At 43.8% G+C, this 15,038-nt stretch overlaps 2 protein-coding genes across 4 annotated transcripts; both read left to right on the top strand.

Annotated features, from left to right (window-relative positions):
- Positions 1 to 30: 30 nt before the first annotated feature.
- srprb (SRP receptor subunit beta) lies at positions 31 to 5,532 on the top strand. Its single transcript, XM_022234786.2, has 5 exons — positions 31 to 235; positions 965 to 1,059; positions 1,460 to 1,620; positions 2,450 to 2,641; positions 3,764 to 5,532. Exons 1-5 carry the CDS (start codon positions 106 to 108, stop codon positions 3,978 to 3,980), a joined length of 795 nt encoding a protein of 264 aa, XP_022090478.1. The 5' UTR covers positions 31 to 105; the 3' UTR covers positions 3,981 to 5,532.
- A 1,731-nt stretch (positions 5,533 to 7,263) lies between these two features.
- On the top strand, positions 7,264 to 14,798 carry LOC110978999 (uncharacterized). Of its 3 annotated transcripts, none has more exons than XM_022234428.2 (8): positions 7,264 to 7,443; positions 8,886 to 9,155; positions 9,418 to 9,488; positions 9,658 to 9,766; positions 10,699 to 10,826; positions 11,272 to 11,495; positions 12,618 to 12,828; positions 13,217 to 14,798. In XM_022234428.2, exons 2-8 carry the CDS (start codon positions 8,917 to 8,919, stop codon positions 13,333 to 13,335), a joined length of 1,101 nt encoding a protein of 366 aa, XP_022090120.2. In that variant the 5' UTR covers positions 7,264 to 7,443; positions 8,886 to 8,916; the 3' UTR covers positions 13,336 to 14,798. The 3 variants fall into 3 exon arrangements, with proteins under 3 accessions (XP_022090120.2, XP_087003257.1, XP_087003256.1); XM_087147131.1 differs by having other exon boundaries at positions 7,264 to 7,455; positions 12,618 to 12,786; XM_087147130.1 differs by having other exon boundaries at positions 7,264 to 7,455.
- The last annotated feature ends 240 nt before the right edge of the window (positions 14,799 to 15,038 follow it).

Raw genomic sequence — 15,038 nt, 5'->3', positions numbered from 1 at the left:
GGGCGCTACTTTCATGATATGCTGATACAACGAAATAGCGCGGCATTGCGCTACGTACGTACTCTGCACATGCTCTAGCTCTGCCAAATACCTGTAACTGTTAAAATGGAAGTCGAACGGAGACGTGTAGACACTTTCGAGGGCACATTTCAAGCCCTAAAAAATGAAATTGCAAAGCAAGATCCGACGGTGCTTGGTGTTGTGGTAGCTGTTGTGGTTGTTTTGATAACTGTTGGTAAGAATTTGACAGTTGTGCAATCGAAAACGTCGGTGCATGTTTACAACAACCATATGTTAACATGGTTGATTGGTTGACTGGTTAACGGTTTTCCTTCTTCAACAATTAACCAGTCATGTCACTTTCCATGACTAACTTCGAGACAGTTACTTAGGCCTAGCGCTAGCGCTCTTTCGACTGCAATCTGCAAAGCTTACTATGCTGGCATGGTTTGGCATGTCGGGGTGGGAGTGACATGTTAGAGACCTGTCAAAAAGCATGTAACCACTTCCCAGCCTGGTTGGGAAAGATTGCATTGTGCTGTGCTATTTAATTTGTTGAACAAGCATCAGACATCACAACAGAATAACACAGCTGTATAGCAACATTAATTTAACTAGTACTTTTAGGAGTAGGTCATAGTTTGCCTAATGAGTATTTTTCTATTAAACGTACTCGCATTTGTTTACTAGCATAGGCCTTTTGAAATTAATTGTAGCTTTGGTTTCAATCAAATTTTGCATGCTGAAGACATTTGTATTGGGATTCATGGCTCTAGATGCTCGAAATACATGTAATGTGTGAGAAGTTAAGAACAATTCATCGGCATTAGAGCTTGTACAGTGATCAGTGTTAATTGACAGTAACTTGTTACTCCGTTATTGTAGTCAGGGCTGTTAGCTTGTGATCAACACTTGTGCAGTTTAACACTTTTGTTTTAGGAAGTCAACTTCTTTGTTTACACAGCTTTCCTTTACCTCCTGGCGAGACGGAAAAACAACAAGCGCTCTGTACTCCTCATGGGCATCTGTGACGCTGGCAAGACATTGCTCTTTAGCAGGGTAAGGCCCCAGTTGAAATGATAGCTTAATTTCAGATAGATTAGAACCCTCCTTTTGCTGTAACCGTCAAAAACAGTCAAAAATTCCTTCCACTTGATTTCCCCCAGTACACAGACCCATATGGGAAATTTGACTGATTTTGACTGATATGACAACTGTATCAAGAATGCGTCTTTGCATAGGTGGGTTCTAATTAGTTGAAAAAGGCAAGCCATTGTGAAAGTGAAGGTTACCTTTCTCAGGGTGTAGCCATATTTATATACGAACAAAAAATTCTCTGTCAAAACAACGCCAAAATTCCATGACAGAGAGACTTTCAACAAGAAGTTGGTGCAAAAGTTTAGAATTGGGAAATGACAAGTTTGATAATCATACTGTGGAATTTGGCTGTTTTTTTCAGTTGGTTCACAACAAGTTCATCAACAGCTTCACCTCCATTAAGGAAAACTCCGGTGTCTACCAGCTGACGGGGAGGAAATCGGGAACCCTTGAGGTCGTCGATCTTCCTGGGAATGACCGGCAACGTATGATATTCTGGGAGCGTTTTAAAAACCAAGCAAGGTACGCATGTGCACGTGTTGGGATACTCAACCTGCCAGTAGTAATGTTGCTTTTAAACTAATGAGAGCTGGATCGTTTTTATCCCAGGAAATGTGCCTTGTGCACAAATCATGCCACAAGTGAAACAGCGGTTCCCTATCGCACTGAGGCTGCGTCACACTTGCTTGGGCACTGCTTTGCAATATCCTTCAGGTCTACGGAAAACGGCTGCAGCCACTGGTTAGTGGCCATCATCCAAGTATAAGGGATGTCACACGTGTCTGTAAGTAGACCGGTGTGTGGCAACAGCGCCACCATGTGTCAGAGTGGGCATTCCTCTTGTTGCTGTCGCCTCCGCTGTTGGACTATTTGCTTCGCACAACTCTTCAGCTATAATAACACCAATAGAGATCAGAGCCGTGGTGTTTCTGTGTCCTTATTTTGAAATCAGGCGCACCCCCACCGAAATAGGGCCCCTGCCACATAAGCATGCGTTACAGTCGAACCTCCTTAATAAGAGCGCTGACGATACATCATTCTACTTATACCAAGGATATTCTTGGGTCCCAATCCTTTCTTCTTCATTGTTTCATTCCTGATAATGCAAGGTTTCTGTTGTAACAAGGTGATCCGTGAAGTCTGAGCGACCTCTCGTTAATGAGGTTTGACTGTATTTCCAACCTCAGCGAAGTTATTCACACAAGGCTTGTCATTTGGAAGTGGCAGACAGGTGCCCCCGGTAGCGTGCGGGCAGAGCGTATGATTGTGTGGACTGGCGGTGCGATGCCTAGACCATTTCTCATATAAAAGGTTGGATGTTGTTTTTTTTTCACACCCTGAAAATCTCCAGGGGGCTGATTTTCGTCGTGGACAGTGCCGCCTTTCAGAACGAGTTGAAAGAGGTGGCGGAGTTTCTCTACACCCTGCTGAGCGACTGCATGGCCAGCCGCACCAAGCTGTCTGTGCTCATCACCTGCAACAAACAGGATGCGGCCATGGCTAAATCCAGCAAGGTCATCCGGGACAAGCTGGAGAAGGAAATGTAGGGCTCTTATTCCAGTAGGACACATCTTATTTTTGTCCAGAGAGGACAGTTCTGAAGGTTGCATTTTAACAAGTGTTGACGGTAGCAGGAATGTTGTATGCAGTCCTAATGCTTTGCAGCAAAAAGTCCCTTGAACTAAAGCTTTCCGTTAGCTGGGGAAAAAATCTTATGTCAGCAGGGCCATAATCTAGTAAGTCTTTAGTCAATCGCAAATCAGGTTACACGCAGGTGTAAGTATTGAAGCAACAGGGAATGGACGATGACAAATAGAAGCCTGTGTTTCAGTTCCCTGCTTGAATGGTTTGTGAGTTCGCTTGTTATAGTTGAGCTCTGAAAACAAACGACTGTGCGTTGGATTTGGATGTGTCCAATTTATTTGAACAGATAAAAATCAGAGAAAACAAGTTTTCCTTAGAGTTGCTCTTTAATTTACGTTGGATAACGTGCAATGACTTGCAGTGTGGTAATCGAGCCCAGAACAAGTCCTCACTCAAGTCCAGTCACAAGGCTAGTCACACGGCCATTCCCCATTCGCAAATAACGGGGTGAGCAGCGACTGAGGAATGCTTTTGTGACAGTTCATCGGAATAGCAATTTGACATGTGATGGACTTGAGGGGACTTCTTGATGTTGGTTGGTGGCACCTTTGGTTTGGGTAGTCCAGAGCTGTTTGTGGAGAGGGCTGTGACATGAGTGTCTGAATTGTTGGAAATAAAATGGTGGATTATGCATCGGTGCACATGGACAATTAGCACACAATATAGCTGTATGCTGTACGGCACATATAATGAAGAGCCATTTTGGTTCCAAAGTTGGCATGACTCTGTATACAGCGCCGGGAAATTTAGGGTGTCCTACCTGCCAGTCGCTGCAAAACTAGGCGTCTTGCAACTACGTAGATTGGCTAATTCAGTGGTCAGTGAATATGGGAGGCCATTGGGGCAAAAAAGACAAACAAAAATTATAAAGAAATGCAAGAAATATACATATACATACAAAAATATAATACAAACGGAAAATATAAACCACGAACGAAAAATTGTAGCGCTTATGATAAATATAAATACAAGTGAATCGTATAAATACGACAGACAATTCTTAGTTCTATTTATTTACCAGCAACACCCTACGGGTGACCAGATCAGCATCCCTGGGCAGCACTGACGGTTCGGCCGGCTCCGAGGCCTTCCTAGGAGCCCGGGGGAAGGACTTCGGCTTCGCTCAGCTCTCCCCGGTCAGCGTGGAGTTCGCCGAGTGCAGTGCCAAGGGCAATAACGAAGAGGATGGACAGGCGGACCTCAACGCAGTGGAGGAGTGGATACACAGTATTGCATGAGTGGATTCACCATGTGGATCCACCTAATTGATTAGGTCAACAGGTGTTTAGAGATGGATGGATGCACCTCTTGCGATAACTGGCCTACTACAGTCCACACGAACATTCGGAGAGGATGTCTGCTTGGTGTATTTGTACAAGGTTTCTGTGCCTGTCAGGTCTATGAAACCAGCCCTCCCAGAAATGCACATTGCTCATGATGTTTTTAGTGACGGACACCTTTCCATAAGCACATTCTCAGTCTGGTCTGCGTCTGGTTACGTGTTCTGCTCTTTTCTTCTGCAGTGTCTCCCTAAATTTATGAAGACGGACATAAGGCTCACTGCTTCACTGGAAAGGTGTCCTTATTGTGAATGTGTACAGGATTCTTGACTCATTGTCCCTGTTTTGGAAAAAATAATCCTTGTGATGTACTCCTCAGAATGGGATTAGCCACTGAAAAACTTGTACAGTATGCTAACTTCATCTAGCTAAATACATGGAGGACGATTTGTTTAAAGAGCCCTCGTTATCTGTATTTATGTAAAGCGCGACAGTTTTAATTGGCTGATATCTACCATAGCAGCCCCAGAAGCTCACATCCCTTTTACGTTATCTGAGGTTACACAATGTTTAATTGTCCAAGTTTGCTAAGAATTAAAAAACTTGCCAGTACAGGAAGCACTTTCTGATGGGTGGAGTTCCCCATTTCATTCTTGCCAAGATTGACCTTTGACACGAACCAACATGTTCTCCCTCACACCTCCATCTTGTCCAGATGCGTAGGGTCCCTAGCCATATGTGTTCTTAAGCCTGTGTTAATAAGGCTTGGCTACGGCTGGCAATGACATATGCACCAATAAGCCACTTGCAAGTTAAATTTGAATAAAATGTGGTATACTGTGTTTTCTGATTGCACAGAAATGTAACAATTTGAATTCCCCAGACTAAAGACACTGTTGCTATACCTCGTGATTAGGGGCAAGCTTTTGCATAGCGACCACCGTCTCTGGAATGAACTGGCTCCTTTGTGCCGTTCTTATCCATTGAGAACAGTGTATTGTTGCAAGGCGTCTCTTAAGTAACTAAGCAAAAGCTTGCCCCGAATCACGAGGCATAGTAACAGTGTTTTTAGTATGGAGAATTCAAGTTGTTATGTACACGTGAATTTAAAGAACTCAGAGATTTTATTCAAACTTAACTCACAAATGGCTTATTGAAGGCACTGGCCAGCGGCTTCATCCGTTTTCCATGATTGCATGCGCTATGGCTAGCCGCAGTAGAGACGCTCAGATAGAGACCAGCTCATTACAGTCAGGACCCAGTGCAGACTTTACACTCTCCTAAATATGCCATGCTGTGGAACACCCAGTCAGTCGCGAGACCTGTGGAGGACGTGATAGATGGCCGGACAACCATGAGCCCTTTATTATAAAAGATTGACCGAATGCCAGTTTTGTTAAGCAGGGGGTTTGTTTCTAGCACACTTATACGCTCAGCAGCAATTAATGGCATAACCGGGGAGGCATGTCCCCAGTTTGAAATCTTGAAATGAATAAAACTTTAAATGCAAGCCCCAGTTTTGTACGTTTCAGTGTCTGTCTTATAAAAAAGTGCGCCCCAGATGCCCCCCTCTGTAAAGAGATTCACTTCAAGTTAGGCTACTCCTGTCCAGCCTCACACCTGTTGTGCGGGATTAACTGCACTGGCACGAAAAAGACACGCCCACCGGTGAAATCTGCCGACGGTTAGTTTCATGTGAGTGTAATGGTTGTCTGATTTCCCGACCTGACACGTGACCTTCCCCTTCCTTTTTCCATTCCCCCAACCTGACTTATTGGGGGACGACACCCCCATTAGCAACGGTCGTGCGCACGGTGCTGAACAGAATTGCAAAATTCTATGGTTGCAGAGCTACGGGATAGGCCCCCCCCACATCACGTTCCCCTTATAAGTAAGCCCCGCCCACTGCGCAAGAGGCGCTTGGGACGTGCTCTTCTCCAATGATGTGTTCCAGCCGCGCGTATCATACGCGCGTGTATTCATGTCAGACTTTAGTGAGCACATGTTGGACATAAATCACGGCTGTGATTGGTCGGAAAACAATAGGGCGGGGCTTAATGGGATCCGTCTGTTCCGTGCTTCCTTGCCAAAGCTCTACATCACACAGGCTTTGCCGCGGTCACGCGCAGTGAGCATCATCAGGATACTGAAAATCTCGTTCTTGTAGATGAGTCTCGGGACGGGTGGTTGTTTGATATTCCTAAGGGTGAGGATTACCTTTAAGCCCCCCGCCCCCGTCGGTGCGGCAATAGTTCTGTGCCGACAACATTATGTAAGAATATGCGGAAACTACAAGTTGCAGATACATGTTCGACCTGCGCTGCTGTAACCCCCTTTTTCTTCTGAGTAAGGTCCATCCCTGAACTGACTTGCTCATGTCCCGCCGTATTCAGACATCTTTTTGTAATTTGTTAAGCACTGGCTTTTCCAAGGTAATAACGTACGCATGCACATGGTATCGACAGTGAGAAAACGAAGCTACAAAAAAGGTTGACAAAAATTCATAATGTCAGAAAGTTTACTCAATTATAGTCACATGTACACTGACAGTGCGACATCCATGCTTCAAGAAATACCTATGATCAGCGGCTGAATACTAGCAGTTGGGATATATACATGTACATATGTACAAACACACACGCGTGTGCGAGGTGAAGCTTATATGGTGCCCGCTTCTCATTTTTCAACAGGCGTCGCACTTGATTTTTCAACCCGGTGTTGCATTTTTCAACCGGTGTCGCATTTTGATGTGAATAAACCGCGCAGCCATTACATATGTTTAACACGTACACCTGTTTAAAGATTATGAAATTGGCTACATTAATGAACTCGGTCAAGTTCCTATGATTGTCATGTTGATGCAAACAACATACAATCATTTGTGGAAGTTTACATCGCTCAGTTTGATTTCTCACTTCTGCAAGCTTGTTGAGTAAAAAATGCCCCCGTATTCATGATTGCTATAATTATTTGTTGCTGTGGCTGTTTTGGGTTGTAACTGCTGCCATTACGCTAAGTTACGTTAAAACCCAAACCAGTTTGGTTGCGACGCCTGTTGAAGAAAAATGCGACGTCAAACCAAAAATGCGACTCCGGCTGAAAAATTTGACCGGAGGCACACATGGAACACCATAAATTTGACCCGACACGGAGCTAGCTGATTTGGCCTAGAATGATTCCCCGCACACGTGGCAATTTAACTTCGAACTGTGGTGTTATTTTGATCACCATAAAAGGTGCAGTGATGACCTGTGTTCTGTCGGGTCGAAGGCCAAGGGCATTAGTCGGTCAAACAGGCTTCTACAAACGGATTCTATGGTCGTAGGGTCGACGTGAAGGCTAGGAGAACACGAAAAAGCGTTATTAATGTGGACGCAGTGGCAAGCTTTGACGGGACCATAAGTATCACCTAAATTCCAAGGTTAAAATTAAGGTACATGTAGGCCTAGGCGTAATACTATTACTAATAGTAAATGTGTCTGCTCTTGACTTGTTTGAATTCCCCAAAGTTGTCTCTACCTCTAACATGTGTGAATAGGCGGTTGTGTGCTTCACTCAGGCTGGTCTTGGTCCGGTAACTCGTACGGGTAAGCACTCCCAGGAAGAAGGAGGGACGTGCGACGTGCTCCGCCCTAGCGACCGCGTACAGGACCAGCCACCTTGAAATTTTATTTTCTAAGTACGCAATTGCACGCAAGCAGTCTGCAAACGCAGTAGCCTACATGTATATGTACATGTATGTTCTTGCTCATGCATTCGTGGTGCTCAGCTTTGCAAATCAGGGTAAGAAAAACTATCACAAATTTCCCCTTGCATTAGTTTGTTAGCCATCAGAAAGTGATATAACATGCCCTAGCCTATAGGGTCAAACTTAGCTGTGAAAATATTGAAGCACTTACTTTTTTCAGACTAGTGCCCAGACCAGGGTCTAGGGTGTCAAGCGATGTCCGGATATCTTCCAAATTGTGATCGACGATCAAAGTAGATAATTTCAGTCAGGTCAACTCGTGCAACCTTTGTAGGCGTATTATGAGGTCTCACTGACTCGGGCTGAATTTTGTCCACTGAATAAAAAAATTCAGATTGTGTAAATTGTTGTCTGGGTAGGAGTCAGGAGGATATTAATCCTAACCCCCAAGCGTGTGACAGTTTTAGCATTTCTGGACAACTGGGAGTTATTGCTGTAATGCAATCAGGGAAGACACGGTTCCGTTTACAGTCACGTTTCCATGCCATCACATTTTGATTTTGATCCCCGTGTTTTGAAACATTTCTGAGAAATGTTTGCTTGTTGGTCTAGGCCTATTGCCACATCACTTGGTTTTGTGACCAAAATGGAAATTTAAGAGAGCAAAATACATGTAGTTTTAAAAATGCAGCATTATTTTTCTGCACAAATCAATGCATTACTGGGGTTTAGTGCTGGGGAAAACACCACAGTGAGTTTTGCTCATTAGCATGAAACCAAGAGGTCTGTCTCTCTGCCTGTCCCAGGGACAGGCAAAAATAAATTTGGACAGGCGTTTCTGCTTGTTCGAAATTTACGAGCCCCTATTAATTTATCCATTTTAAAAAAAAACATAAATCAAGTCCTTACATTTCTTTCCCAAATACTGAATGCAGTGGAAATACTGCCTTAGAACACAAGAGGTGTCAGTTTCACACACCCCCGAGAAGACAGGTAGTTTTAACGCCATGACCGGGAAGGGACAGAAAGATACATCAGTCTCAGACAGAATCTATGTAAAAAATTAGAACGACTACACCTGAAGAAACATTCTGATTTCAAAGAGTCAAGTGGGGATTTTACAAGCAGCCATCCAAAATCCAGTAAAAGTGGGCATTCTTCCCGTCATGATCTAGGTATCCGCGGACTTGACGCGTAGATGGACACATGGCTATGGACGGTTTCCTACCCCAGCCCTTGAGGCGCGCTCCCGTGGCCATATACGGCCTGGGCCGGGCTGGCTCGATCCACTTCGGCAACCTGGTCCGCAACCCCAGGGCCGAGATCCGGTACATCGTGGAAGAGTGTCGGGAGAAAGCTGAGCAGGCAATCCGGGACTGGAGCCTGGAGAAAACCTGCGAAGCGATCGGTGCGGAGGATGAGCAGACTGTGTATGCCGATCCGAGGTAGGTGATTACGTGCTATATTGCATAGGAAACTAAGGTTGACGCCTTTACCATTCGCCCCAAAAGGCGATGGAAAGAAGTTTAATAGGGCTGCTTGCAACCTCTGTCGAAAAAGACATCCGTTTCAACCCCGTAAGGCCAAGGCAGACTTGAACCCCTTCATATTCCCTGGTAACTGGGTATTCTCCATCGGGGGGGGGGTTAAGTTATTTAATAATAATTTGTCCACTAACAGGTTGTTTTTTTTTTACTCGTGGAGCAGTATTTTGGCAATTATTGTTTGCACTCCCACCGACGCCCACGAGAGGATTGTCAGAGCATCTCTGAAGGCAGGTATGTCTCTGTTTTGGGAACTTTTGGTATGCCGTTTTAATTCACTTTTGCCACATTTTCCGCAGCATTATAATTTTTTTGCTATGCACGTTTTTTCATTCTCATTCTGTTGAGGCTGGAGCTTGCCTTGCAGTTTGATTTTCTTCTTTGTTTTGATCGCCCATTGAAGCAAAATCCGTATTTTGTGAAAAACCGGTTGCCACCAGCATCGCAGCCGTCAACTCGTGCTATGAAGAAGCCGAGAAAAACGGATGTTTCCTCTTCTGTGCCTTCAACAGGTAAAACAATACTTACAATACAACACCTACGTGAACGTGTGTTTTGTCAATGCACCTTTGTCTTAAATTTTCCTTCACTTTCAGTCTTGTAATGAAATTCCTTAGGTTGTTTTGGTCCATTTCTGTTCCTATGCAAATACATGTTTCCATATTCATAAGGAATATAGAGATTTCATGTTGGGTTGATCAGATCCCATGCCAGGCTGATTTCGTTTCTTCTTTGGTCATTTTGTTTTTGCTTGTGTGTTTTGGAATGGTTGGACAAATTTTATGTGTATATACCATAGAGATTGTAGATGATAATTCAAACAATAAATCAGCTAGAAGTCTGTGAAGTGGGTGGCTTCAGTGGTCAGAGCACATATTGGGATGGATGACATCGATTTCATTGGCTCCTTACAGGATTATAACTTTTGAAAATCAGCCCCATACATGTCAGCTTCTGCACGTATTGCACATTTCGTTTCTACAGATGGCGGGTTAATTTCTGCTTTCAAAAGGCCAAAACACTCATTTTCATTTTACTCATGACATGAGCACTGAGTATTTTGGCGTTTCCTTCGATTTCCTCCATGTACGTGAGTTGGAAGTACACGAACTGAATCTTGAATGACTCATCTGTCGCGATACTTGGTCAGTGTTGAAATATATGCAATGGTTACTCCTGAGCTTTCTTACCATTAAGGTGACGCACGTAGATATGATCTGTTCTTTGTATAATTTTCATGCAGTTTCCTTTTTATGCAATAAAAGTTGGTATTGCTGTTGGGGAAACCTTGCTGAAATTAAAGAATTCGCTTGTGGCAACGAGGTAATTTCATCAAATTTCGGAAAGAGGGAAAGGTTTGCGCTAGCCATTCCCAAAGGAATAATGCTGTGGCCATACTTTTCTTCTGTTAAACGTTTTAGCACTTTCTGAATTACTTTCCCAGGCGACATGACCCTTCTATACGTTTATTACGGCAACGAGTGCAAGAGGGCACCCTCGGCCAGGTGCACTGTATTAAGACGTGCTCCCGCGACTTCCAGATGGCAACGGTCGAGTATCTCAGTATATCAGGTAAACCGTCTTTTTAAACTATTACGTGGAGCTGGTTTCATGGTATAATGCATTTTGGTGCATGGTTGCACAACAAACTATCACGTGGTTTAAATATTACGTCGGTGATACTACTGCGCATGTTTCCAGTTTTGGCGTCCGAGAAGTTATCCGATGTCACGTGCGAGATTTGAAAGTTTGCAGGATGGATCGAGGCTTGACTGAAAGTGGTTTGAGCATTGATCCTTTCTAGAAACGATGTGTTTATGAGAACTGGCGATACACTTGGTTACAGGGAGAGAAATGTCTGCTAGGTGACAGTGTACCATTCTGTTTGTAAGTGCCCGAATTGTAAAGTTTTCGACCGGTACGTTCGTTAACGTACCTTGGTGAAACGTGACAACAGTCAAATAGTGTCTTCTATATGCATAAAGCAAGGCCTAATCACACTCTGTACAAACCCCAGGTGGGATTTTTCACGACACCGCGGTCCATGACATCGACGTGATCTGCTGGATCCTGGGTGAGTTTCCGGACGAGGTATTCGCCCTCGGCCACGCCTTCCACAACGAGGTGGCGGACTGCGGGGACGTGGACCAGGTGGCCATCACCATGAAGTTCCCCAGTGGAACCATTGCCACCATCGACCTGAACCGCGAGGCCTGCTACGGATACGACCAGCGCATTGAGGTACCATCGGGTGCCCAGTGTTCTCTCAAGAAGAAGAACCATTGAGTTGTGATGGGCTCTTCTTCCAAGGCCACTAGAATTGTAGATTTGCGTCCACCGCCGCCAAAAATCACCGTTTACAAAAATTTCATTATTTGCAAGAAAACGACACAAAAATCACCAAAATCAGAGTTCTGAATCGTCTTGCAGCTGTATAAAACACCAAAGCGTTTCCTCTATTCATAGCTCAGTTTAGATGGCTTTCGTACGTCCAGAAGTCCACTTGAGCTATATTGGCCGACCCACATGCGTCAGATCGGCTTGCACGTTTTGTGTATAGGTTTTACTGTGGGTCTTGTTTTTCGTGATGATTCCTATTTGACCTGATCCATGAACTGATGTAGAGCTTACATCTAGCTCAACCCTCAGCAAGGATTTTGGTTGTGGTTTGGCCATATTATACTTGACAAATGTCTGTACTTGGAGGTTGAACTAAAATAATGAGTAATGAAAACCTTTGCAAAAATTGTTAGGACACAAATACTTTTATTCTCATGGCCTAAAGGGGACACTGCATTTAAGCCGGTTCCACGTCCTGGCAGAATTCTGAGCCATTTGCCAGTGGTTTGGCTTAAGTCTAACTACCTGCCCAAGGTCAGGCCAACATAAGACGGCTCTTAAGCTGCCTTTCATTTATGTACAATTTTGGATGCGTTGCGTGCACAATGCGTTCATGCGTTTCATTTTCGTGGACACAAAAATCGACCTCCTTAACATAACATTCGTGTTCGTCAACATCGCCCCGGGAGTGATTTTGACAGATACGCAACACTTGGCGCAAGTGTTGATGCGCATGGAAAGGCGTCTTTATTCTGTAAAAGTAACCGCTCACAAGTTGAGTCATTAGTCCGATGTGTGCCATATCGTCGTGTTAAAGATTTTCAGCCATTTTGGCATCAACTTTGACATGTCAAAGCATCACAATTCTGGCAGATTCACCCGTGTAAGTGGCTGCATGTCCACGGGGTAAAGGGCCAGGTTGCTGTCACGGGAAAAAAGGATTTCTGTGAACTTGAAAATGCTTTGCCGATTTGATCCTTCTGTGAAATAACTGAAACAATCTTGGCACAAACTTTTGGACAGGTTTTTGGAACCAAGGGGATGTTGGAGACCAAAAACACCAGCTCGACTACCGTGACAAGCCACAAAGACACCGAAGGTTGCACCCAGTCACCCATCGAGACCCTTTTTGCTAGGCGATATGCCCAATCCTACACGTCTGAAATGGAGTACTTCATCAAGCATATCTTAGGTCCGTTGAATCAGATGGCTGCAGGTCCAGGAAAGTCAGATTGTAAGAATCTTGTTTGAACTGAGCCTGGCCCACATGAAGTTCCCAAGTTTTAGAGGAATTTTGGATGCAGCATTAGTACCGCAAAGTCAAGAGCCTCATAGTCGAAGAAATCAAAATTGAAAATCCAGCTTAAAAGTGGGCTCACTGCTGCGAGAAAAATGAATTCTTTTAATTGTACGAAAAAAACAGATTCCACATGAGGTGTAACATGCGGCTTTGGGGTTTTTTTTCTACACTTTTTATGATCACCATGCCTTTTTAATGGGACAGATGTTAAATATATCCCTTTGCTATGCTCCTGACCCTTTTCATTTGGGGGTGGGGGGTGGGGCAGGGTAGGGGGTGGCAATTTTTATTCTGTGCGCTTCCCATTTTCCCCCTCATGCAGGTCTTGATGTGAACGTGGAAGTAACCAGAAAGGAAGCAGTCATGGCGTCTGTGATTGCCGAAGCCTGCCACCAATCATGCAAGCGAGGGATACCGATTCAGGTCAACAAAGATCTGTGACCAGCGCAGGGCCTGGCATGCGCTGGACGTTGGGCTAAGTGTTCCCGTGATGCCAACAAGAAATCGTGATATTGCGAGGTTCTCTCTCCATTTAATTTAATATTCATAAACTACTTTAATATGATACTTGAAATACTTCAATTAAATATCTTCTCAAAATGATTGTTCGTGGAAAAATATTATATGAGTTTTGTTATTTTCCGTTGCATATAGCCAGCTATATGTTAGTGCAGGACAATTTAGTAATGGCGAATGGAGGCAGCGAAGTGACAAGAGTCTCGCGGGTCAAGGCCAGGGGTCCAGGGGTCCGCTTAATTAAGGGAACTCTATATCTTTGTTCAGTGAGATTTTGTTTCAAAATTGATCAAGAGTTAAAATTGGTTAAATTCTTCTGGGTAAAAATATGAAAGCTTCATAGTGACTCATGTTTTTCTGGAATTTTTAAGGACTATTGTGCAAGTCTTTGGCATCAAGCTCAGTGCCGGACGGTAGAACGCTATGGTGGCCCGAGATCCCCAACCGGCATAGCTAGGCCTATATTTGAATTCAGATGACATCGCCCCACTCAAGGATCAACCCCAGAATTTTGCTTAAAAACAAAAGAAAAAGAAAAATCAGCTCTGAAGTTCTCAGCAAAGTCTCTTTGTATATGAGCGGTAATTTGCAACAATATACCACTGATGTCAAAAGTCTGCAGCATTCATCACAACTCCAACACTCGATTTCCTGATTAAGCCTTAGGAAATGAAGAATATCTCCGGCCATATCACAGGCTCGTGTCAGCAAAAAATGTCTTGATTATAGCTTGTGGCCTCCTATTTTATACATGATCATCCGTTAAGCTTGTCTGGACTTTACATAATGCACGCTTTTGATAATCTTCATGACCAAACATTGCAACTAATGAAAAATTGCAGAAAGATTTCATTCTGATGGCGGCTGAATTTTCAAAGAAAATGGGATGATTCGAGTTGATATGTCATCTGGAGAAAAGGCATGCCTACTTTCGACCAAGGGCCCAATAAAAGGCTTCGGTTATTGTGATTAATTAACTATAGCCCGAGTGAAACTGAAGAAAACGTAAGTCTTGTAGGAAAACAGTTATTTCCAAAACAAAATACCTAAACTAAAAAAACGAATCCAACAATTTAGCCATAAAATGAAAAGCAGCGAAGCCAAAGAACTTAAACCAAGAAAAATTAAAGCCACAGTTAAAGTGTTTGAATCGTCGAACAAATTGTACTGTCCGGCCCAAACAGTCTATCTAAAATGTTGGCCCACAAACTGACTCGGCGAGCCAATGGGGAGGCATTATAGTCTCCCAGTCACTGCTGATTGGCCAACCACGAGTGACTTAAAGGAACTTTGGCTGGTATGGGGGGGGTTATGCATGTACAGCTTATTTCTCTGGAAGTAAAAACAGCAGCTCAGATGCTGAAAAATGCTGATGAGGGGAAATACAGGGAGCTAACTGGAATGAATAAGAAGTAATGAAAAAACTTATAAATACAATAAGCTGAAATATTTTCTGCTCTTACCTGCGGTAGAAATTTCTTGTGCACTGTTGATTCCTCACCTTGTTATCTCTACAGGATTATCTATTAGGCAAGCCTACTTTATTGCGCCACGGGTCTTCGAAAAAATCGGGTCGTATAAAATTTGCAATGTAAATACTTGTGTCACTTGCGATAAACAATCACCGA

This window comes from Acanthaster planci, linkage group LG16 (genome assembly GCF_054643075.1).
Source record: "Acanthaster planci isolate LZ-2023a linkage group LG16, COTS_SCS, whole genome shotgun sequence".
Taxonomy (NCBI): domain Eukaryota; kingdom Metazoa; phylum Echinodermata; class Asteroidea; order Valvatida; family Acanthasteridae; genus Acanthaster; species Acanthaster planci.
The sequence above is the reverse complement of the archived record's forward strand: the minus strand, read 5'-3'. Positions and strand labels throughout refer to the sequence as shown.